This window comes from Carassius gibelio, chromosome A23 (assembly GCF_023724105.1).
Source record: "Carassius gibelio isolate Cgi1373 ecotype wild population from Czech Republic chromosome A23, carGib1.2-hapl.c, whole genome shotgun sequence".
NCBI lineage: Eukaryota > Metazoa > Chordata > Actinopteri > Cypriniformes > Cyprinidae > Carassius > Carassius gibelio.
Window position 1 is genome coordinate 18,993,436 of NC_068393.1, and position 24,368 is coordinate 19,017,803.

Here is a 24,368-nt window from a genome sequence, read left to right on the forward strand (position 1 = left end):
ATAACCACAATAATTAGACTAAATAACCACAATAATCAGAACACATAGTAACTACTTTATACTTTAAATTTGTCTTTGACAATGGTGACATCAATAATCAGACTATATAACTAAAATAGGTAAGCTTTATACAGTAGCTGCAGTAATCACAATTATCAGAACATATTAACAGAATAGCCTACTTAAGCACAATAATAAGACATTATAACTACAGTTATCAGACTATATAACCACAATTATCAGACTGTTTAACCATAAGTTGACTATTTATAATAAGTGCTGTAACCAGACTATGTAACCAGTTATCTGACCCATGTAAATGAATATATAACTACTTTGATCAGACTACATAACCAGAATTATCAGACATAACTACTGTACTCAGACTATATAAGCACTATTATCAGACTGTATAGCCACTATAATGACTATATGACTACTTTGATCAGACTACATAACCTCAATAATCAGACATAACTGCTTTAATCATACTATATAACCACAATTATCAGACCTTATAGACATTATAATGACTATATGACTACTTTGATCAGACTACATAACCACAATAATCAGACAGAACTACTGTAATCAGACTTTATAACCACAATTATCAGACTGTATAGCCATTATAATGACTATATGACTACTTTGATCAGACTACATAGCCACAATAATCAGACATAACTACTGTAATCAGACTATATAACCACAATTATCAGACCTTATAGACATTATAATGACTATATGACTACTTTGATCAGACTACATAACCACAATAATCAGACAGAACTACTGTAATCATACTTTATAACCACAATTATCAGACTGTATAGACATTATAATGACTATATGACTACTTTTATCAGACTACATAGCCACAATAATCAGACATAACTACTTTAATCAGACTTTATAACCACAATTATCAGACTGTATAGCCATTATAATGACTATATGACTACTTTGATCAGACTACATAACCACAATAATCAGACATAACTACTGTAATCAGACTATATAACCACAGTTATCAGACCTTATAATGACTATATGACTACTTTGATTAGACTACATAACCACAATTGTCAGACTGTATAACCATAAGAAGAGTACATACTGTAACTACAGTAATCAGATGTAACCAGATGTAACCAGATGTAATCAGACCGCATAACCATTAAAATGACTATACTTTGATCAGACTACATAACCACAATACTCAGACATTATAACTACCGTAGTCAGACTATATAACCACAACTATCAGACCACATGACCATAATAATCAGACCTAACCACTATAAGATTAGATAACCTCAATAATCCATTCAGATCTGTTTTAATGCAGTAGGCCATGGTGTTTCTGTACAGTAGTGTTTATACATGCCTGTCCTGTCCGTTTCCATCAGTGTGTGTATACGTGAATAAACACGGGAACTGTGGCCCACATCTGGACCGTAAACAGGTTCAGAGACTGCCGGATCACTTCGGGCCAGAGGCGGTGAATCTGGTTCTGAAGCAGACGGTTCAAGCCTGTCTGGACTGTGCGTACCAGCCCAAAGTGCTTCTGGGATGCCTGCAGAGCCAAGGAGGCGGAGGAGAGGTGGTCAGAGGTACTGATGAGTGCTTAACCACAAACCTGATTCAGTGTGATTTTAAAACACTCACAATGATGAAGTATCGTGGTTTGTCTCTCTAGTCCGGACAGATGGTGGGAAGCGGTTGGTGAAGCTGCCGTCAGCGTCGAGCGCCGGGTTCGTGTTGCACTTCCTGGAGCGAGTGTGTCGACACCTGCAGTGTGATAATCTGTTCAGCAGTCAACCGTTCAGTCCACAAAACACCTACGACCGCGCTAAATCAGGTACATTTACAGGCTCAGACTGGCCACAATGGTGTGATGCGCCACTTGAAATTCAATTACAAATGTTTTTGTTTATGTTGAAGGAATAATTTACCCTGCATAAAAAGTATTTCTTAATTTACTCACTCTTAGGTTGCTTCAAAACATTTGAAAAAAAACCTGTTGTTCGATCAAATGTTAACTAATGTATTGTTGACTAAAGCTGTTAAAACTCATTCTTGTTCATTGAAATAAAAAATAAACAAAATATAAATATAAATATAAGATATATTAGAAATTAAATATAAGAAAATGAAAGAGCATCAAACTACTAAAACTCAAACTAAAATGAAAACTGAAAATATATAAAAATAAAGTCCATTTTGAAATATTTATAAAATCAAATTTATAAATATTAATAGATAAAACAAAACTAAATAAATTAAAATGAACTAGAATTAAAATGAAAACCGAAAATGGAACTATAAAAGCTCACTCAAAACATTCTATAAGTACTATAACAATATATAAATAAAAAAAACTAATGAAAAAGCAAATAACAAAACGACTAAAACATAACTACAATAAAACTGACAAAATGAAAATAAAAGCTAATTCAAAATATTCATATATACTGTAATAGTATATAAATAGTACTAAAAACGAATTAAATTGACAAAAACAACAAAATTATGAAAATGTAAGATAAAGCTGAAAATAAAATAAATACTAACTTAAAGTATAATAATATTATAGTAGTATGAGAGGAATACTAATGACAAAAACACATAAAAAAATAACCAAAATGTAAACTAAATTTAAAATTAAATCAGATAAGATAAAAAAATAAAAGCCAATTCAAAATATTAAGCAATGCTATAAGAGTAAATACTGTAGATAAAACCTAATAAAATCTAAAAAAAAAAAAAAAAAAAAAATTATGTATATATATATATATATATATATATATATATATATATATATATATATATATATATATATATATATATATAAACCTTATTATAAAATATTAATACTATACTATTATAAAACTGCGTGTAAATATTACTAAAATACCAATGGTAACAATCTTCTAGATGAATCTCTGTTCCACAGCAGTCAGATTTGAAGTAGATGAATTTTGATGATATTTATGTGTGTGTTTGTGTAGTTAAAGAGGAGATGGTGTCAGACGGTCCGTCTCTGAACAGAGGTGTGAAGCGGATCTCCAGAGACTCGCCCCCATCGTACTGCGCTCCTCTCTCCCCGAAGATCCTGCACACAGACACACACCCGTCAGAAGGTACAGCACACACAGACACACACCCGTCAGAAGGTACAGCACACACAGACACACACCCGTCAGAATGTCAGAGAGGCTTTCACAGCACTACCTTTCAAGATGAATTACATGCTATATTTATTCAACTCATTTCACTAATGAGATTATAAAACGGTTTTGTTCAGTGTGATTTCTAAAAGAATATGGAAATTATTCCTACTGAATTATGGAGAGGAATATATATATATATCTGTGTGTGTGTGTGTGTGTAGCGGAGACTCTTCCTCCAGAGGAGAGCGGATTACTGAAGGAGCAGCGCTTCATGAACTCCGCCTCCAATTCCATGACGCCCCGCCCACAGACCTTGAGAAGCACCTCAGAGTACCAATCAATGCCCAACAACCCGTATTACCATGGAAACGGGCCGCCCCTCCGGAGACGGGCGTCAAACCCCTCCCCACAGACACACAGACGAGTGGAGGGTGAGTCTCTGCAGACATCACTGAGTTTATTCAGGACAGGAATGTTTTATTTTTATATTTTCTGTTTCCATTTTAATCTCAAAATCTAAAGTTTTTGTAATTTTTTGAATGTCTGTGTATTTTTATTAATTTATATTTTCATTTAGTTAACTAATAACCCCATGGTAGATCCTTATAATTATAAATCAGCATTCATTAGTATTCATTTTATTATTATCATTATTATTATTTTTTATTTTTTTATTTTATTTATTTAATCAGTTTATTTGTCAGGGAAAATGTACAAAATACATTAATCTTACGAAGAGATGTTTTGTACGAGAGTTAGCAAATGCTAATTTCCATCTGCAGTCCCGTTAGTTTAAACGTTGTGAATCTTTCACTTTTTTATTGTAAATAAAATAAAATAATTTAATAATTTATATTTTAGTTATTTATAAAATAATTTAAATAAAAAACAATTAAATAATTAAAAATGTGATTTGTTTAACCGTCATACCATACAACGATTAATTAATATTAAAATATTTAAGTATTAGGAGTGTTTAGTATATCTTTCAGTGCATGCTAATGTTTTGTTTTTGCCTTAAATACCAGGTAAATACTGCTCAGATTTTTTTAGTTAATATAATCTGAAAGGTATTGAGTACATTTAATATTAATAACTTTATTCACTATAAAATCATTTGTATATTTTCAAAAACAAACGTCTTAAGCCATTTGATATTTATTTGCATGACATTTTAAATGTAAATGTATCGAAATGTTTATTTTTTTAAAAACATTTAAATCACTGGATCATATAAATTAGATATTAACACATGGTCATATAATATTTTAACAATTTAAGTCTCAACATTTTAACAAAAAGAACAATATTAAAATATATAATGTTACAATAACATTAGATTTCAGTCTATAGTGCATCGAACTCAATTTCAGAAGAACAAATCCTGTGTTTCATGGTACGACGAGACCTTCACATCTCAGTAACGCTCACACAGAAGTCTCCGAAAACTGACAGGAGACAGAAAACATCAAAGACTGAGAGCGAGAGAACCGCATCAGCATAATCACATTAGCTACAGATCCAGCACATCTCTCTCTCTCTCTCGCTCTCCAGCAGCCAGCTCTACCACAGGCCCCGAGACAGCGACGGACCGAGAGCTTCCCAGAATCCCCGGCAGGAGTCCGTCCTCCTGGTCTATAGAGGAAGTGATGCGGTTTGTGCGGGACGCGGACCCAACAGCACTGGCTCCACACGCAGAGCTCTTCAGAAAACACGTCAGTGACCTTCACGCGCTCTCTGTGCTTTTAGATCTGTCTGTAAATCAAGCTCAGCGCAAGGGAGAGCGGGAACATGCATCATCTGTGTTTACACTTGACTGGCGAGGCTTACGTTCATCTGCACACACACACACACACACACACACACACCCCATCTGGACAGTCTCACATGAGTAACTCGAGTTACTAAATTAACTTTGTTCTTTAGTGCTAGTATTAAAATAGTGTGAAAGTAATGCTGCTATTATCATGCAGAAACATTCCTCTAGCTCAAACAGTTCAGCATTGTGCAAGCAACACCTAGGTCAGGGGTTCAATTCCAAGCAAATGCATGAATTAATAAATAAAAAAATACCTTAAATGCAATGCAAGTCACGTTTGCTAAATGCATAAGCATAAACACACCGACTAATTGAAGCAACCTTTTTTTTAATTATGCTAAAATGCTTTTCTCAGAAATCGTTAGAAATATTATTTACTAATTAAATTAATATTGATAATATTGCTTTTGCATATTCATTAAAAAGTGTTTAAAATAAATACATTTGCATATTTTCTTAGCATTTACTGCATTTTGAAGGTATTTAAATAAACTGTATAATATAAAAATTATACAATTTAATTGGCATAATATTATTTCGTTTTTTTTTATTTAAAATATATATTTAATATTACATGATAATTTTATTTACCATAAAAAAACAGTAAATACAATAATTATTTTTTTTTATATTTATATAAATATATATTCACAGCAGACTGTTTTTTTTCAAAGTTTAACTTGACTGCATATCTCAGTATTTTTGTGGGGGGTCCAATCACATTTAGTCCTTAACATTCTTCCAAAGAAAGTAAAGAATAAACACTTGAAGGGTCAGGTGTAGGTCGTGAATCGGAGCCTCTGATTGGCCGCCACTGGTGTTGACATCATCGCACATTTAGAGTTTAATTGTTGTAAACCTCGTGTTCTTGCTGTCTGCAGGAGATCGACGGGAAAGCTCTGATGTTACTGAGGAGCGACATGGTGATGAAGTACATGGGGCTGAAACTGGGACCGGCGCTCAAACTGTGCCACCACATCGAGAGACTCAAGCAGGGGAAGCAGTGAAACACACACACACACACACACACGCCGTCTCCCCCTGACGTTCATCTGCAGCCAGAGCGCACTTTGAGGAACATTAGTGCCGCTCTCTGGGATCAGCCGTCGGTAAACAGGAGCATTCGGTCGGTTCTTACCTCCTGCGATCAATCAGCTTCACAGGACGATTATCTCGCTCCTAGAAATCGTTTCTGCGTCTGATGTTGGTTATGTATTGCTCTACCTCTTTGTGACGTCATACTAGTCCACAGATGTTTCTGACATCACTTCCAGCCACCGAAAATCTCGTTTGTGTATTTCACTGGCGTCAAACAAAACACATGCTACACAATCCTAAGGGGAAACGTTCGGCCAATCATTATCATATACAGTCCAAAGCCGTACGACTTTGTTTCTTCCGTCAAACGCAAAAAGAGACGTTTTGAAGAATGTTCACGCTGCTCGTTTTCACGCGATTATGCCTCATTATTTTTGAACCCTTTAAACTGCTTTTTTTATGGTTGGAGATTAAATTTGAGCGTTTATCTTCAATAATAATAAACGTTATATTTGTCGATCATGCATAAATTAAAAACAGGCCTGATTTTTGCTCTCAAAGTCGTTGCATGGTTATATCTGACTATTTTCCAAATGCATTTATTAAAATCAGTTAGAATAAACATGGTTAAATACGACTAGCTAAATTCATTTAGGTAATGTACGAGATACTTATAAATGTAAAATACATAAACTTGGTTTTAAAACACATTTTGTATATTATTAGTACTATTTCAGAAACTGGCCGGTTTCGTTTATGTATGACAAGAAAAATATGAATCACGTTCACTGTGAAATATAAAATTGAAATGCAATTTAAATACATTAATCTTAAATTTAAGCCTAAATGGTAATGAATACCTGTAGGTTTGATCACTGCTTTCAAAAAAACTAAAATCACTGTCTAATATAGTTTCCCGTGTGCTTTTTATCCGCTCTTCTTCTATGTATTTTCTCCTTCAACTCATAGTTTAGTCTCGAGTGTCAGGAGTATCGAGCGTTCGCAATGACCCAATGCTTTCGAGATAACGCTGTTTGAGTTGGCTTGGTCTTTGTTACAGAAACTCTTATCTCGGGAATGTTGGGAAGTCAGGGTTAGACGTTAGAGATCACCAGCAGCTTCAGAACAGTATTCAAGAGACAGAAACACAGCGTGCCGTGGAGAAATGAACACGTTTGTCACTCAAGAACTCGAAAAGCCGTCAAAACTGGTTCATTTCAATAAAGCGTCTCAGTAGAAGAATCACTAAAATAGTGTTTTCCGTCACCTTCCAGCTCGAAGTTATAAATATAAAACTCAGCAACAGGAATGTACAATTTTGTAGAGAAGAAATATTTTAAGCTAAACATGTTGTATATGGAGGTGGGACGTTACGGGGGGCTGTTTATTTGGGATGTGTGGTTTAATATACCTTGTACTGCCTTCCAGCGCTCTTTATTCACTTCTGAACCGCTGTGTTAAACTGCCTTGCTTTACTTTGAGACCTCTCAGGATTTTGTCCATCTTTTATAAGGTAGCATTTCAAGTTAGCCGTGAATGTGATCGTTTAGACTCTTCAGTTCTTTTGTCGACCTTTTTGTAATAAAAAGATGTATTCGTAAAGTTGTGCCATATAGATTCATCAATCCTTGTTATGAAAACACACACAGACACACACACACACACACACACACTTCGAATCTGGATAACCGGAGACATTTTTAATCGTGAAAATTTTAAAGGTAATGCATTCGTCACATACACGTTTTCAACGATACAAATAATAAATAAATAATTTAAAAGATCACCAGACTCTTCATTTCATTCTGTTACACATTCAGTTGTTTACAAAAGCTCTTCGTTGTTTAAAAAACAAAAAATCAATACTTAAAATTTCAATATCTATAAAAGAGTTCGAGGGTCGTCTGACATTAATTCACATCATAGAAACAGTCATGGTTTATTCATCTGGGTTTCATGCTTTGTTTTTTTGTGTAGATCGGAGGTAAACAAGAAAAAAAAAACAGAGGAAAGATTTTTTAAGTTAAAAACACTTCAGTTCTGACATGAAAAAACAAGTCGAGTTGCACAGCAGTTCATCAAATCTGATACTTGAGCGTCCTGTGGAAACAGGAAACCGTCAAGATAATATTTGAAGAGAGAGTTCTACATGAAAACCTTTTCTGTATGTGAACTGTAGGAGATTCCTTCTGCAGGACTTCCAATAAACACACACGTAAACACGAGACGGCACGTTTCTTCAACGGACATGTCAAATAAATCCTGCCTGACTTTCATTTTTTCTTGACTTTCACACTTCTGATGGTGTGTCTAGAATCTCATTTCGATTATATTCTCATCTCAGCCGATCCATCTTCATAAAAACAAAATATTAAATGTTACACAAAAGCAAATGAGACTGATTTCAGTTTGGCCTTGCCTCAAGCTCAAACGTTCAAAGCTGCTAGTTTGACCTCGAGATGATCTTGAGGTTTGGGATGAACTTGCATATAAAGTATGAAATGTAACAGGATTGATTTTATCGATCAGAAATGTATTTGATCATGAAAAGCGGTGGAATTAATCCAAAACTAAAGGGGAGTTTGCTGTGGATTGTAAATGTCACCAGCACACACTTATGAAGATGCGTTTTGATTGGGACTAAAGGTCAAGTACACCATCAAGAGCGTCTCTACATATTCAAATAGTAACACTTTCAATCCTATCATTATTTGTTATTATTGCCGTACCTTCTCTTCCTGTAATGTTACTTAGCATTAAATTGTTGCATTACCTATTGCAAGATTTTATAAAGAGTGCATTAACCACAAAAGTAGCCTTGATATTAGCCAACTGCTTGTGCAATCTTGCTGAAATCACCTACAAGGCTTTTTATTTTCATTAGAGGTTACAAAATCCAGGGAATAACATACACTGACGCACGTCGCACAATACGAGTAACATGTATAGATAAAAAACAGGTTCAACTGTGAAGGGAAAAAGTTCTTAATGCTTGCTGAGGGATAGAGGTTTCATTTTCATTTTCATCTTTACGTCCATTGTCGGCAATTGCTCATCTAAAACACTGAAGGTGTATTAGGATCATCATTATAAAAATCTCTCTTGTGTGTTCACACAGCTGAATGGCAATAATCTAAGAAATGACACTTGAGTTGAACCCACGGCCATAAAAACAGCATTAATAAACCATTTCACTCAGATTTTTTGTCGTTGGGGACAAACCCCTGATGATTATTTAGTTTTAATTTAGTTTGGGGTATGTGGGTGGAGAGAGGCTTTTTGCCCCCCAAAGGGAGGATGATGAAAAATATGCTTTGTTGCTACTGACAACCATTTCCTCCAATCATCAGACTTAATGAAACCGAGGTCTGGGCTTTGCCAAGTGATTATCAGGCTGCCATGCTAACTGCTTACCCCTCGTGTTCTTCAAAGAGGACGCTCCGCTCCAGTGCCCCACTGATTAATACAGTGATTAGGGAAGCAAAAGGTCACTGTTCCCTTCTACAGTTCATTAGGACCAAGAATGGGAAACGTCTTGCACTCCAAGTGTAAACAGCGCGAGGAGAACAAGAATTTGGCAAAAGCATATTAGCGAGAGGAGAATCTGTCAGTGCTGCACGTTGTGTTTCTCACTGACAGCTGGCCAGGTTTCAAAACAGATCTCATGCATATTAATGACGATGCAGATTAGGCTTGATGAATCATTCATGAGGATGTGTGACCAAGAATCAAAATGCATAGGGAGCCAATTCTGGCATTAATGCTGAACATGCTAAAGAATATCAGTAGTAGTGCATTTGAGCCAGTTCAGATTGGTTCTTTTATTTGGAGCGTTTTCCTGTTGACTTCGTCTGATTGCTTTATAATGAATGGATCAAATGCCAACCGTCAGACCAGAGGAAGCCAGCATCGGGCTAAATCATTTGGACAGCTTGGAAAAAAAAGCTTTAGGGCTTTTTATGCATTTAGCATCATCATCATCATACCCTGGTTAAATTTCTCAAACCATCTCAGAAGCTGTTTCTTTGCTTAAGACCTTGGCTTTCCCTTCTCCTTCTGAAAGCAAGAGCATGAGTTATTTTCTGGGTAGAAAAGCCGTCAGTCGCTGCTTCTTTATTGGTAGTATATGAATCTCCTGGGAGCTTACTTTCTTCAGTTTGATGCCTCTGTTTTTAGAGATCTTTTTGAGCGGGTCGCTGGATTCTCCTCGCTGATCCCCCGGGACCCTGGGTAGTGTTGTGAAGCCCCCCTGACTGGCATCACGTTTAATGGAAAAGTTCTTTGTAGAAACGCCTGACAATCCTTTTAGCTTGCTGCAGAAAATGGCAGGCATGGCATCTTTGACGGACACAATGACTTTGGCTGTCTGCGATGTGCTGACGATCTCAATGTTGCCGCTTCCGGTGAGTGCAGAGTCATGTACCGCCCCAGACACTACGCTGCCATGACCGCTGTCTACCACCCACTTGTGCTGTCTGCTGAACTCTAGAGATGCTAAACCACTTAGCAGCTTGGTGTCTAGTTTTGGTGTGCAGTCTACTGGCCGTAGAACCCCAAGAGCCAAAGGCCCACTGCTAACATTGTCCCCCATGTGGCACACTCTCTCCCGCTCCGGAGCCAATGGCCCATACATGCTACAAGTCTTGATGCATTTCTTTCTTGTACTAGGTATAGACAAATCCAGGACACTGTCCTGCTGAAATGGCTGGATCCCTTGTGGCACATCAACATGCATTGAAGGTTGAGGTGTCCTTATGGATAAATCCAGCACTTCTCCGTCTGTCACTACTGGGGATGAGCAATAGCGAGGAGACTGTTGGACTACTACCATTTCCTTGCTGGTAAATGTCAATTGAGGGGAGACGTCACTAAGTGAAGTCTGGGTGCTTTTGCTAGAAGTACAAGTGGGTTTAGGACAGTCTACATCTATCTTGGAGTTCTTGCACATGGAGACCGGTACAGGGATTGGCACTGGGATTGGAAGAGGCATTGGAAGTGGGATTACAACAGGATAAGGGACTAGCAAGGTGGCTGGTGGCACAAGAGAGGCTAGTGGAGAGCTGAAGGGCTGCGAGAGAGGCGGAGGAGGAAGAAATGCAGAGGCAAGGTCGACCTGCGGAGAAGATGCTAGGTGACAAGTTGGAGAAGAGTTTCCTTGGCCAGGGAAGAGGTCCTGCAAGATTGCTGCAAGGTTAGGGTTCTGAAGAAGAGTCAGTAGACTAGTATCAAACACTGGACTTGTGCCTTTCTGGTCCAGGATTGGAGGTGCTCCGAGAGCAAGAGAAGGGTTCTGGCACTGGATGCTGTTCTGTAGTGGCAAGGCAGGACAAGTTGCCGATTGTTGAAGCAACTGAGGATTCAAGTGTTGGAGGACTTGTTGTTCCAAGACCAGAGGTAGGGACACAGGACCCTGACTAGTCATCAGATATGAAGTAGTCCCTGATTGTCCAACTTGCGGGGCAGCTGGGCCAGCAAGGATTGGCAACACCACTGGACTCTCCCCCAAGCAAATTGGCTGAAGGACAGTTGTAGCAACCTTCAGGGCAACACCATTGGGAGACTCAGCAGCTGGGGTCACCACCGGGGTGGCTTGTATCGCTAGCAGGGGTGACAGGGATCGCTTTGTGATAGTTGGGGAGCTGACATTCCACGTCTCAGTTGGAATAATTGAAGTGGCGTCCCCTTCGAGTTTCCCAACTGCATCAGTGGCAGTGGCTCCACCATTGCAGGCCTCTTCCTGAGAGTTTGCCATGTCTACGGCTACAGAATCTTTGTATGGCTCTTCCATTGTGTGTTGATCACTGTCTTGACATCTGTTTCAGGTGCTGTAAGTAGAGGATTTCATGGTTTTCTTCAGAATGGATGCAAGCACAAACCCTAGGATCAAATGGGAGAAGTTGATTAGTAGCTGGCAAGAAATGTGTCGATGTAAACCACAATAGTCAGCATAGTAATGGTTAGTAACCATTTATAATGGGTTATATCCTTACCTGTCCTCTATAACTTAATACCCAAAGCTAACAAGGCTCCAAGGAGGCATTTGTTTCCTTTACCGCTAAAAGTTCAACCATCTGTTTTTGTCCTCCGAGAGCAGTAAGCTTTCAGAATGATGTCATGACACGAGAGTGGAATCACAGACACAAACACAGAATTATGGGAGACACCAGAAGAGAGTTTAGAGAGACTGGGAGCCTTTCACACAGAGGGACTGCTTTGCTGGCTTGGGAGGGGAGCAAAGAGAGAATGGGGTGGATTTGATGAAATTACGTCGCAGAGTGCCTGGGTTTATTTGTTTATGAGCTAGCGTTAGTGTGGAGTTTATTACACAAATTGCTGCCAAGACTATGAAGTGAACCTCCCTCTGGCAAACACACAGAGAGTGAATGAATGCCAAAGAGACAGAAAGGATGAAAGAGGGAGTACCTTGAAGAAGAGAGAAATAGAAAGAGGGAGGGAGGAACGAAAAAGCAAAACAAAGTGAGGGGGGGAAAAAAAGATCAGGGCATGCAAAAATGGAGGAATCTTTCAAAGCGGCAATTTTTTGGTCTGCGTTAAGCACCCATTAAACATTGCAACATTTTTTGGCATGCTAATAGGATGACCGGAGCACGTGCAACAACCACAAATGACACTAAAACCAACTTTTGCATGTCTCTTTTCACTACCACAAACATTTCATCAATGATTTTATCTGAAACATTTAAAAAATGTACTCGTTTCCTCCGTCAGTAAATCATACAAAAAAATAAATGCAGTGCTGATGAAGGTTGGGTGGCAGGCTCATGCTAGCAGTGCGAGAACTGCCTTATCTGCGTTTTTTCAGGCAAGCTGCAAAACAAAAGAAAGCTGCCAACTGATTTAGGACCATTGTGTCCCAGGGTGAATTTCAGAACCACTTCTAAAGCACTGAATTTCCATTGCCAAACTGATGGAAGGACAGTGGAAAAAGTCAGATAAGGAAGCAAGATGACCTCGACACATCTGCTCCTCTGTGATTACTCAGTGACGGGGTTTCTCACCGATTCTAAATCAACCCTCAACCGACGGGTGCTGGGGTTTAAAAACGATCCCAGATCAGACCACTCCAAATAGTCACACGTGTTTTCTATACTGTCTTGCAGGACTTTTATGTCTCGAATTATGTTGTGAAGCACAACCTAACCTAACATAACCATAGGTTAAATAAACTGTCTGTTAATCCAGTGTCTAGATGAACCTCTGAACATTTACATTCAAACTTAACTTTATCACCTTTAGTGTCCTTGCTGCAACCCTGCATCAAGTAACATCACACGTCTGAGGTGCATTTTCCCCATTAGTCTTTGCACAAACATGACTTTAATTTAAAATTAGTCTTAGCCTCCACATTCTCTATGCCAAAGTCGCCGAGCGACGTAACTTGGCTCGAAATGGTGCGTTTGTTGAAGTCTTTGGAAGACAAACACATGCTTCAAATGCTACACAAATACAACCTGAGAGGAACAGCCAAAAACTTTGAAATAAATCCTAAGCTGGGATAAAAGTCGATAAATTACACTCTAGCATTGGAAAGCCAACAAGGTGGGTCGCCAAACCCTCTGTATGATTTGTTTCTGAGATACTTCACCCCAGATGGGCTTTCTGTGGGCTGAAAGATTTCTGCAGCGTGAGACAGTTAATGCAAACAGCATTACAGAAGCACGAGCGTGTGCGTTCACAGCAGCAGGTGAGATCGGTTAGATCTCGACACTAAATCAGAGCTAAAAACATCACAGATAAACATCACCATCTGCTGTTGCCGCATCGCAAATATATGCATCAACAAAACAGAAAAAAGTGATCTCATATGATTCAGTTTGCCCAGTAATTAGAGCTAAATTATGATGTTGTGATGCTTTAAAAGGTGAAAACCATCAAGAAATGTCTGGGTCAAACTTTACCTTTACAATTTTATTAAGTCTATATATAATTTGCTCACACCTAAGAAGAATATTCTAGAGTATGACTAACTTTATCTGTCACTACAAAAGCACATGGCTGGCACATAGCAAAAAGGACAGAAACAGAAGTGAAAACTGCTATTGCAATGATAGTGTTTACTGAAAGTGTTTCATACTGATAACATTAAAATTAAATAAAACATTTAAATGATAGCCTGAAATAATTGATTTATAATATTTAAATATTCAATAAAAGATGCCACCATTGATTTAAATGGGACACGGCGTTAGACAAATGCAAATAATTGGTGTGATAAACAACTTTAGTGATAAACTGTAGATTTTATGTTTGATTGCACATAAGAAAGCCATTTGTCCCTCCATCTGATACACTTACTGGCTTGATACGATAACATGGCTTCATCTAGAAGAATCTATCCAGGATTTGTCTTCATCTACGTTCTTTTATCAGATAATAGAGCACAAATCCCATGCAGGGCAAACTCCATTCTATCCATTCTACAGCTGGAAATTGGAACAGATGGAACAATTTAGCAACAATCTTCTATTCCATCCACAGGCGCTGTTGTCATGCCAACCGCAGGGCTAATAAATCCATCTCCTGTGTAGCGTGCTGAAGCTGCCGCACCATTGAGATGGAGCCTAGAAACAATTCTCCAATCCACCTCCACCCTGATCTCACGTACAACCCAGTTGTCTTTTCTCAGTGTAGTCGATCTGGTAATGATGTTAGCACGGTTAGGTTTCCACTAGCTTAACAAGTCTCTTGGCAAAATCACAAAATGAGTCTGTCATGATGGATTTTTGTTGTAGACTAGAGTTTGTTTGACTTCAGTTTGGTTTTCCCACCAAAAAGATTAGATATGATTGATCAAATAGTTTTGCTCATCAACTGATTTGCATTTTTATTGGTTCCTGAAGTGTTCTAATTGAACTTGGACCAGTCTTAAAATTCAGTCATTAATTTTTTCTGCAAGATCAGTCATAACTTTTTGAAGTCAGTTGCATAAAAAATGTTGATTGGTCTAAATTGAATCATAAAAGAATGATTAGCACCCGGTTAACTGATAGTTCACCTAATAAATGTATTAGATGTTTATCTGCTTACCCCCAGGGCATCCAAGATGTAGATGACTTGGTTTCTTCATTAGAACACATAAAAGGATTTTTAACTTAAACCATTGCAGTCCATCTGTCTTATATTGGAAGTGGATGGGGATCACAGCTAAAACATACAATAAAAGTAAAAAATAAATATATATACACAAACAAAACCAAATTAAACCCTGTGGCTTATGGCAATACATTGATGTGTAAAGACACAAAACGATCAGTCTGTGCAAGAAACTGAACAGTCTTTATATAGCTGTTTACCTTTTAGACAGAAGAGAGTTTAAAAGAGCAGTGTGTGTGTGTAGTGTGCTCTGTTAATGCACACTGACAGACATCTCTGACAAAACTACTCTTATTTAAAGCCATTAGAAGTGGTGTAAAAATCTCCTGAGAGCTGTATTTAGGATTCAGAGTCATGGATGGGCCTAAATTAAATGCTTTTTTAAATCTGCACCAGTTCAAGGTGCAAACAGGGTACAAAACAGATCTTTGGCACAGTGGGAGACAGAAAATAGCTAGGCAACATGGAAAATGTAATGCTTTAAAGGACACACAAACACTGAATTTAATTAAATGGTGTTTACACAAGGACCTGACCCCAGGTCAGCTATTCTGAGCATGCATTACAGCAACAAAGCTTCCTCCCTGTACTGACATTATGTACAAATGAAACACATTCATTGTTTTACAACTTTATACCAATAAGCCACGCATCAGACATTTCTTTTTTTTTTTTTAAATGGCCCTAGTGGAAAAAATATATATATGACATATATAACAAATATATATATAAAGAAATATAATTGTGTGTGTATAGTTATTTATAAACACTTAGATATAATTTTATATTAATTACGGTATCTCACATTTAACATTTATCAGTTTGTAAATGGAATTAAAAACCCAAATTTACATAAATATATAAATGTCAATGAAAAATACTTATTTTGAATATAATTAAAATATATACATATTGAAACAAATGAATATTTTATTTCAAATATGTAGCTGAACTCATAAGTTCAATGTAATTAAAGATTAACCATTTGTGATTCTTGACCACCTTTCATTTTTAAACAACTTTGTGCCCATTCTAAAAAGGTGCCTTGCTTTGTTTATAGGCTATCTGTTAGCTTAGAATCAGAATGAGCTTAACAGTAACCTATAGGCAGCAGTGCAGCTCTTTAGTTTTAAGAACAAACAGGACCCAAACAGTGTCTTTTATTGAATCTAGAAGCAGACACTGCAGGGCGTTGACTGCAAACATTCAGTCTGTCTCCAGCTCAGCACTGTATTGGTTCTCGGGTGATAACTGGACCCATAACACCTGCTGGTTCTGCCCACTTCAAGGTCATCGCTGGGCCCAGAGCACAGCTGTCCTGTGAATCTTATCAGGCCATGAATGGTGCATTTGTGCATCTGCATGGGACGGCCCGGCACAGCCTGTGTGGGGGGTACAAACATGCACACAGGCCAACAGTCGTACAGATGATGCTTCAAACATCACACATACAGACAAGAGATTATAGCAACAGCATAAAGACTTCAGGTTCAGTATTACTGAAGACCAACAAACTCCAGAATCACCACTAAAAACACTACAACTATTAGTAGGGGTGTAAAGATTCACTGTCTTTCAGCTTAAGGCGTTTCCTTGGTTACCGCTGTAAACAAAGCGCTTGTGAACACCGCAGCAGGTGGAGCTTAAGGCGTTTCCTTGGTTACCGCTGTAAACAAAGCGCTTGTGAACACCGCAGCAGGTGACGCTTAAGGCGTTTCCTTGGTTACCGCTGTAAACAAAGCGCTTGTGAACACCGCAGCAGGTGACGCTTAAGACGTTTCCTTGGTTACCGCTGTAAACAAAGCGCTTGCGAACACCGCAGCAGGTGGAGCTTAAGGCGTTTCCTTGGTTACCGCTGTAAACAAAGCGCTTGTGAACACCGCAGCAGGTGGAGCTTAAGGCGTTTCCTTGGTTACCGCTGTAAACAAAGCGCTTGTGAACACCTCAGAAGGTGGAGCTTAAGACGTTTCCTTGGTTACCGCTGTAAACAAAGCGCTTGTGAACACCTCAGCAGGTGGAGCTTAAGACGTTTCCTTGGTTACCGCTGTAAAGAAAGCGCTTGTGAACACCTCAGAAGGTGGAGCTTAAGACGTTTCCTTGGTTACCGCTGTAAACAAAGCGCTTGTGAACACCTCAGAAGGTGGAGCTTAAGACGTTTCCTTGGTTACCGCTGTAAACAAAGCGCTTGTGAACACCTCAGCAGGTGGAGCTTAAAGTGTTTCCTTGGTTACCGCTGTAAACCAGTCTTTGTGGCTGCAGAGATGTTATGGGGTGGTTGCCAGGTGCGTTGCTAGGGTTTCCTGGGAGACTGCAGACTAGTTAATGCAGTTGTTAAAGTGTTTGGATAATTTTAGGGTGCTGCTGAGTGGTTGCTAGGGTCTTCTAAGACTTTCCTATGTAGATACTCAGACGTTTTTAAAATGTTGCTATGCGACTACAAATATGTTTTGGTGGGTTGCTAGGGTTTTCTGGGAGGCTGCAACTTTGTTTAGTGTTAAAAGTGTTGCTAGGGTGTACCGAGTGGTTCTCAGCATGTTGCTATGTGATTGCTAGGCTGTTGTATAGTGGTTGCTAAGGGCATTGCTATCTGGTTGCTAAATGGTGTGTAACGTTATCTGGGTTGTTTTCTATGTGGATACTAAAAAGGTGCCATCGTAGCTGGTTGCTAGCGTTTTCTGGGTTGCTGCAAATGTGTTGCTAAGGTCTTCTGGGTAGTTGCTAGGGTGTTCTTTGTTTTCACTCACAAGATATGACTCGCCCCTTCTTCGATGTAATAAACACATTTTATTAAGCATTTAAAGGTATAATTACATTTTACAAATTACTGATCTTACTTCAGCACACATAAAACACATAAAACCCCAAACTGGTCTGAGATCAGTGGTTTACAGCTCTGGGACGCCCCACCAGTGGACTGTGGTGGCAGATGCTATAAATAGGCTCCATTGGTGGGGCGTTTTAATTAAATATGAGGTAACATGATCTGTGTAGGGCAGACAGCAGCTCATCCTATCCATTCGTTATCATTAACAGCTAAATGGCTCTCATGCGTGGTAACTTCAGCTTACTGTTATGACAACAGGGTCAGAGTCTATACAGGAAACAATGAGACAATCTCATGAGCACCTACTCGACCGAAAACATGAAACGGACATGACAGGAGATTCTAATCTAATGAGTACAGTGCAATCAAACACTTCTGTACTGCATCACCTGCTGGAACGAGGTGTTGGGTGACAGCAGATGAAAACTGTCCTGGGAAGTTATGTTCTGGATCTCAGAGTAAAGTCAACTACATACTAGAGAGATCTATGTTGGACAGATGCATACAATTAGTGTATAAAAAAAACACCAGCTATAGCAAGACCTCAGAAACCATCCAGAAGACCTCAGCAACTGCACAATAATGACCTAGCAACTTCTCGGATATTAGTTACTTTGCAGTAACATGCTTAAAACACTCTGAACACCAGCAGCACATGACAGGTACTCCTGAAAGGATTGGCACATTTGAACAAAACCGGTAAGAGTGATCAACACCTAAATACAATACCATAAACTAGCCAGCTCGGCATTAACACTGCAATTCAATCCGAAGCACAATCTAACAAGAAAATTAGATTATGAAGAGGCTGTTAAATTGGCAGTTTTTGCATGAAATGCAATGTTTAAATAGATGATTGTTTGTCTGAACATTTGCGTCGTGACTCTGTGCATCATCTGTGGTTGTTCACCCCCCCAAAATGCAACAACATTCTTTCACACACACACACACACACACACACGTGATCTATCTCCTTCTGCATTTTAAAAGCACAACCCAAAAGACGAGAGGACAGTAAGTCTGACGCCGTCAATGCAGGACATTCCTGAGTTAACTGTCCTGTGGCTTAAGGCCTAAAATAAGATTAGGCAGCTACTCGGAAATCACACAGATTTTCTAAACCTAGAATCCATTCTCTAGTGTCCACTATGGTTTTACAAAAAAACACACATAAAAAGAAAGTACAGCTTAAAAAAACTGACCTTTTGACAATACAAACATTACTAAATTTAACTTAATTGTATGTAGCCGGTAAAATGGTTGTGAATATATTGTGAATATTCTGTATGCATATATAAATGTTGAAAAACATTTTCTTAGTATTTTGAAAATTATAAAAAAATAGTATTAACAAATAATGTCTTTATGATGTACAATTTATAATATTATTGCACACACCCGAAAATCCTGGCAACCAACCTCTCAGAAGATCTTATTAACTTAATTGCAGTATGTTTAAAGAAAATAATCAGCAAGTTATTGCTGAAAAAAATAGCAAACTATGAAAGTGTAAAAAAAAGTTACAGAAGTTTACGTTTACTTTAAAGGAAACATACAATACTAAAAAAAACTGCTTAAATAGTCATCAAATCAAAGCCATGTTTAAAGATATGTTCCAAATTTGAAGTTGATATTACAAAAAAGTGGAGGTACCTATAAGATGTTGTTTAGGTGCTATACCAAAAATAGCCACTAGTTGATAGCCAAACTAGATTTTTTTTTAATGCAATTCGTCACAAATGCATAGATATGTCAGAATATTACTAAAATAGTCACCGTATACGGAACCTTGAGACTTAGACCTTTCCAATAATATGTGATTTGTCAAGATTAGAAAAGATTTCAATGATAAAATATTGTATTGATTTATCCACTAGTAAAAAATTGTAGTAAAAAAATCCCCACTAAGGGGAGGAGCCTGCTGAAAGGATTTAAAGTATGGTAAAACAATGTCCGATTCCGCTCGCATGTTTCTTTTATAAAATTTTTGCAGACATAAAAAAAAGGTTTTATAAGTTACAAAATGCAACAGGGTCCAATGTCCGATTTCAGTTTTCACAAGATGAATTTTTGAAGTTTCAACTTTCGAATGATAACTAATTTAGGATGATTACTAAAATATGTGAGGGGGAAAAGGCAATAATAAAAGAGCCCCATAACATGCATATATCGTCTTTCTAATGTACACTTTTCTTATATTATTGCATGCTAAATGGTTGACTATAGGGAAGTGGGTGTTGACTGGTGCTAATGTGTGAATACTAATGCGCTTACGATTGCCCTTCAGGCCAATTTAATGAACTGACGATGGTTGGTTGTCCTGAACGTGTGTGTGCAAAGGTCAAGAAAACCCAGCCTCAGTTTGACCCCCAAAGCTTTCAATCCTGCAAACGTGACCTAATGCTTTCAGAAGTGCACGTGAGTCCGTGAGGAAGCATTGATTAACTCAATTGACGGAATGGTTACCAAGGACATAAACAATTCTACAGTTGCCACGGACACCATCCAGCTCCATTATGATGTCACAGCCTCATCAAGAATGCAGTTACAATCCCATGTGCAGCATTACCAGAGTCTGGAACATCATAATCATGTCTTTGCATCGGTGTTTCAGCATTTTTACGCTTTTCAGGAAGCTTCACTGTGCTGTTGTTGATTTGATGTACATTGCACTTATATTAGAACTAATAAACGTGTTTGTAAGATGCTCTCATATTGAGAAAAAAAACAATGAGATTTAATTCTCTGCAATCATGCCCAATGCGTCTATACAGTGTTTAAAGTCAAAAGCATTTCTGTAGCCTCTCTCCTCAAAGCTGCTGCACAAAATGTCAGAACGATTTAAAAAATGTCAGATTAAGAGTTCCTACCATCACCACAACTAATTATTCAAATATCCCCCACTAGGGAGCTCTTGTGTTACCCATAAGCTATTTGGAAACATATCTGACCCCACAATTCCCAAGGCGCACACGTTAAAGGAACAGTACACCAAAAATTACAAATCTAATTTACAGAATAATTGAGAATTATGGCAGTTCCTCACACAAAACTATTCCAAAAGGGCAGAAGGATATTATTATAATTTATAAAGTTATAATTTTTTTTTTTTACCCTCATCGGGTTTAGTCCCCATCCACTTGCATTGTATGAAACAGATTGCCAATGATATTGGGCTAAATTTGTTTTTGCGTCATTAAATACAGTAAATTCACGATGTTTTAACATCGTAAGGGTGAGTAAACACGGACTAAATTAGCATTTTTAGGTGATCTGTCCCTTTAAGACCAACATCATTTCTGTTATTTCAACAACGCATCAATCAGAGACGCGTAAATCTTTATCCACGTCATTTTTTTTCCTACTACGCGGTCTAATTGTTTAAGTATAAGAGTATATAATGTCCTTAAGAGGTTCAATACGATCTGTGGTTTGCGAATCCCTTTAAATCCACGAGAGCTGCACCTGTGCAGCCGCCCGACGGGTTTACTGTGGGGTGTGATGTCTGTTTCTGTATCCTACGACACCCTGTTATTGGATACACATTATATACTGTACTATTATAGCACTATATAACGTTATACAGGGAATAAAGCAATGTAGTCCTGTGCCAATTCATGAAACGATCTCTAAAACCCATCACTGACAATCACGCGCACGTTAATGAAAGGCGAGCACGCGTTACCTGGGAATGAACACAAAGTCGTCCCGGAATCCGGCGTTATTCCTGGATTTTCCTCGGTTTTCTTGCTGGCCAGTCGCTCGGTCGCTGTCATTAAGCACTCGTCGGATTCCTAAGGGAGGGTTTGTCTGCTCGTGTGTCTCATATGAGACGCGAACAATCCGCTATGTGTGTCGGTTTACGGTGGCGGACGCAGGCCTGTGTCGCGCGATTCAGCGTTTCACCGTAAAGCGCGACGGATGTGTGTCGGTGTGACGCTTGTCTGTGGCCGTACAGACGCTGATCCTCTCTCTCTCTCTCTCTCTCTCACACACACACACACACACACACACACACACACACACACACACACACACACAGTCTCTCTCTCTCTCTCTCTCTCTCTCTCTCTCTCTCTCTCTCTCCGCCAATAGCATCCAAACCGCATCATCCTAATGTATAATAAATAATACATTATTATTCATTGCATTTCCCTTACTACAGTAACTGTAGGTGTGCTGTGGTACAGTGACGATAAAAGCATGGCATTTTTGAATATACCATGGTATTACCCTGATTCAAGGTATCTGTCCAAAACAGATCATAATGCATGTACAAAAACGTGGTATTACACTGAAGAATGTACACAAAACATGGTGTTACCATGGTGCATATGAAAACATGGTGTTAAGGCATGATGCATATGCAAAGAAAAATAAAACATGGTATTTTCATAGCATGACCAGAATGAAAAACACTGTATCAGCATGATGCATGTGCAAAACACATTATTATCATGGTAACGTTTTAAAACACATAAAAATGTGGTATTACTATGATGCATGTTTAAATATATATATATATTATTATCATAGCGTTGGTAGTGCATGCATGTACATAAACATGTCCAAAAACATGGGATTACAACATGGCCATAGTCATAGTGCATGTCCCAAAACATGGTATTATGCAAAAATATGATATATGTTAACGTCCAAAAACATGGTATTATATGATGCCCACCTAAAACAGCATATCAAACCATGTTTAAAAACAAGATAATAAACCATGGTTTATATATATGCATCATAGTACTACATGTCACCATGGTAATTCCATGTTTTTTGCACATGCATCATAGTGATATGTTTTAGGGCATGTGCTATGACTATACAACTTTTTAATGTACATACATGCATCATATCAGTAGCATGCTTTTGAACATGTTACTATGATAATAGTATGGATTGTTTGCACATGCATTGAGCAACATCCAGTATTACTACAGTAACATGCAAAAACATGGTATCGCCATGATGCATGTCACACATTGAGATATTAATGGAAATTTTTGTGGTTGTAGACATTAGAAAGCATTGCTTTTCAAGTCGAGTTCACTGTTTTCAGCTGAAATCCCTTTCACTGCACATTGGTAACCAATACTGAATTCTGATAAGAAGCAGCTTTTTGGTGTTGTATTTTAACCTTTCTGGTTTTGTTGACAGTGGCACAGTTTTACTACGGTAGCTTAAAGCAGCCGTATCACAAGTGCAAGTGAAGCAGGCTGATGAAGATGATGACACGGCTGAGGTTTGGCTTCCCGAGGCTGATGCAGGATTAGTTTTCATTGACGGCTCGGTCTGAAGCGGGGGGTGTTTCTGCTCCCAGGAGACTCTCTATGTGCCGCGGGTCACGCCTGCAGGCCTGGATCTGCTGGAGGGGGGGTTTAATGGCTCTAAATGACCCGCCAGCCGCTGAGTCACTTCCCCAACCTTCTGTTCCTCTCGCAGGAGGACTGGCTGGGAATTAGCTGTTCACTTACTAGCGACAAAACCTTCACAAAACAGCATTTATGTCTGGATATATCCAGGGGTTATTGTATGTGGAAATAAATGCATGAATTCACGTTTATAATATATATTTATATTTTATATAAACCTACTGTCCTCAAATAGCACATCCTACAGCTGAAATTATATTAATAAATAAAAATAAATTAAATAAAATAGATAGTATGCCTACAGTCTAAGCTATATTTATATTTAAAAAGTATCTCAGCTATAGGTGTGTTATTTATTAATTGATTTGTTGTTATTTAATTAATTTGTATTCATTTTATGTATAAAAACCTTTGTAGGTGTGCTATTTATTTATGTAATTTATTTTTATTCACTTTATTTATAAACAATATCAGCTGCAGCTGTGTTATTTATTTAATTTTAGGGTTTTTTTGTTCATTTATTTGAATTATATTAGTTTTATTTATAAACAATCTCAGCTGTAGGTGTGCTATTTATTTATTTAGTTTGTTTGTTTATCTGATTTATTTTCATTTTATTTATTAAAAAATGCAGCTTTGTGCTATTTATTTATTGTCATATAATATACTTGTATTAATTTTATTTATAAACAAAATCTGCTGCAGCTGTGTTATTTGTTTAGTTTTTTTTTTCTGCTTGTTTATCTGATTTATTTAAATTGTATTTATAAACAATCTCAGCTGTGTGCTATTTATTTACTGTGATAAATATACTTATGATCAACTTTAAATAAATAAATACAAATAAATGTATTAAAAAGCACACCTACAAATGAAATTATACTTATAAATAAAAAGAAAGACAATTGTAAATATGTAACATTTTAAAATCTCCCATTGACTTACACTGATAAGACAGCTGTCAATCATAAAGTGACCAAATATAGGATTACTTGTACTTCTCAAAGAAAATCTAG

The 24,368-nt window shown here is 37.7% G+C and overlaps 2 protein-coding genes and 1 long non-coding RNA gene across 5 annotated transcripts in view; 2 read left to right on the forward strand and 1 right to left on the reverse strand.

Moving 5' to 3' along the window:
• The window catches only part of LOC127944460 (polycomb protein SCMH1), a 21,997-nt gene extending 14,180 nt beyond the window's left edge, over positions 1–7,817 (forward strand). Inside the window, exons 10-15 of one of the 2 annotated variants that reach the window (XM_052540392.1) lie at positions 1,413–1,616; positions 1,703–1,864; positions 3,015–3,146; positions 3,398–3,607; positions 4,731–4,891; positions 5,877–7,817. In XM_052540392.1, coding sequence (XP_052396352.1) covers positions 1,413–1,616; positions 1,703–1,864; positions 3,015–3,146; positions 3,398–3,607; positions 4,731–4,891; positions 5,877–6,002 — 995 coding nt within the window. In that variant the 3' untranslated portion in view covers positions 6,003–7,817. The remainder of the gene's footprint in view (positions 1–1,412; positions 1,617–1,702; positions 1,865–3,014; positions 3,147–3,397; positions 3,608–4,730; positions 4,892–5,876) is intronic. The other variant, XM_052540393.1, reaches the window with a different exon arrangement.
• LOC127944462 (retinoic acid-induced protein 2) lies at positions 2,982–21,964 on the reverse strand. 2 transcript variants are annotated; one of them, XR_008150362.1, is made up of 3 exons: positions 21,657–21,964; positions 9,448–11,910; positions 2,982–3,118 (listed from the first exon to the last, which is right to left on the reverse strand). XR_008150362.1 is itself a non-coding variant. In XM_052540394.1 (2 exons), exon 2 carries the CDS (start codon positions 11,819–11,821, stop codon positions 10,109–10,111), a length of 1,713 nt encoding a protein of 570 aa, XP_052396354.1. In that variant the 5' UTR covers positions 11,822–11,910; positions 21,657–21,964; the 3' UTR covers positions 7,713–10,108. The 2 variants fall into 2 exon arrangements, 1 of the variants encoding a protein (XP_052396354.1); XM_052540394.1 differs by lacking the exon at positions 2,982–3,118 and having other exon boundaries at positions 7,713–11,910.
• LOC127944463 (uncharacterized) lies at positions 15,946–21,662 on the forward strand. Its single transcript, XR_008150363.1, has 3 exons — positions 15,946–16,846; positions 16,973–17,098; positions 17,162–21,662. It is a non-coding gene; the product is annotated as an uncharacterized LOC127944463 (long non-coding RNA).
• Positions 21,965–24,368: the final 2,404 nt, after the last annotated feature.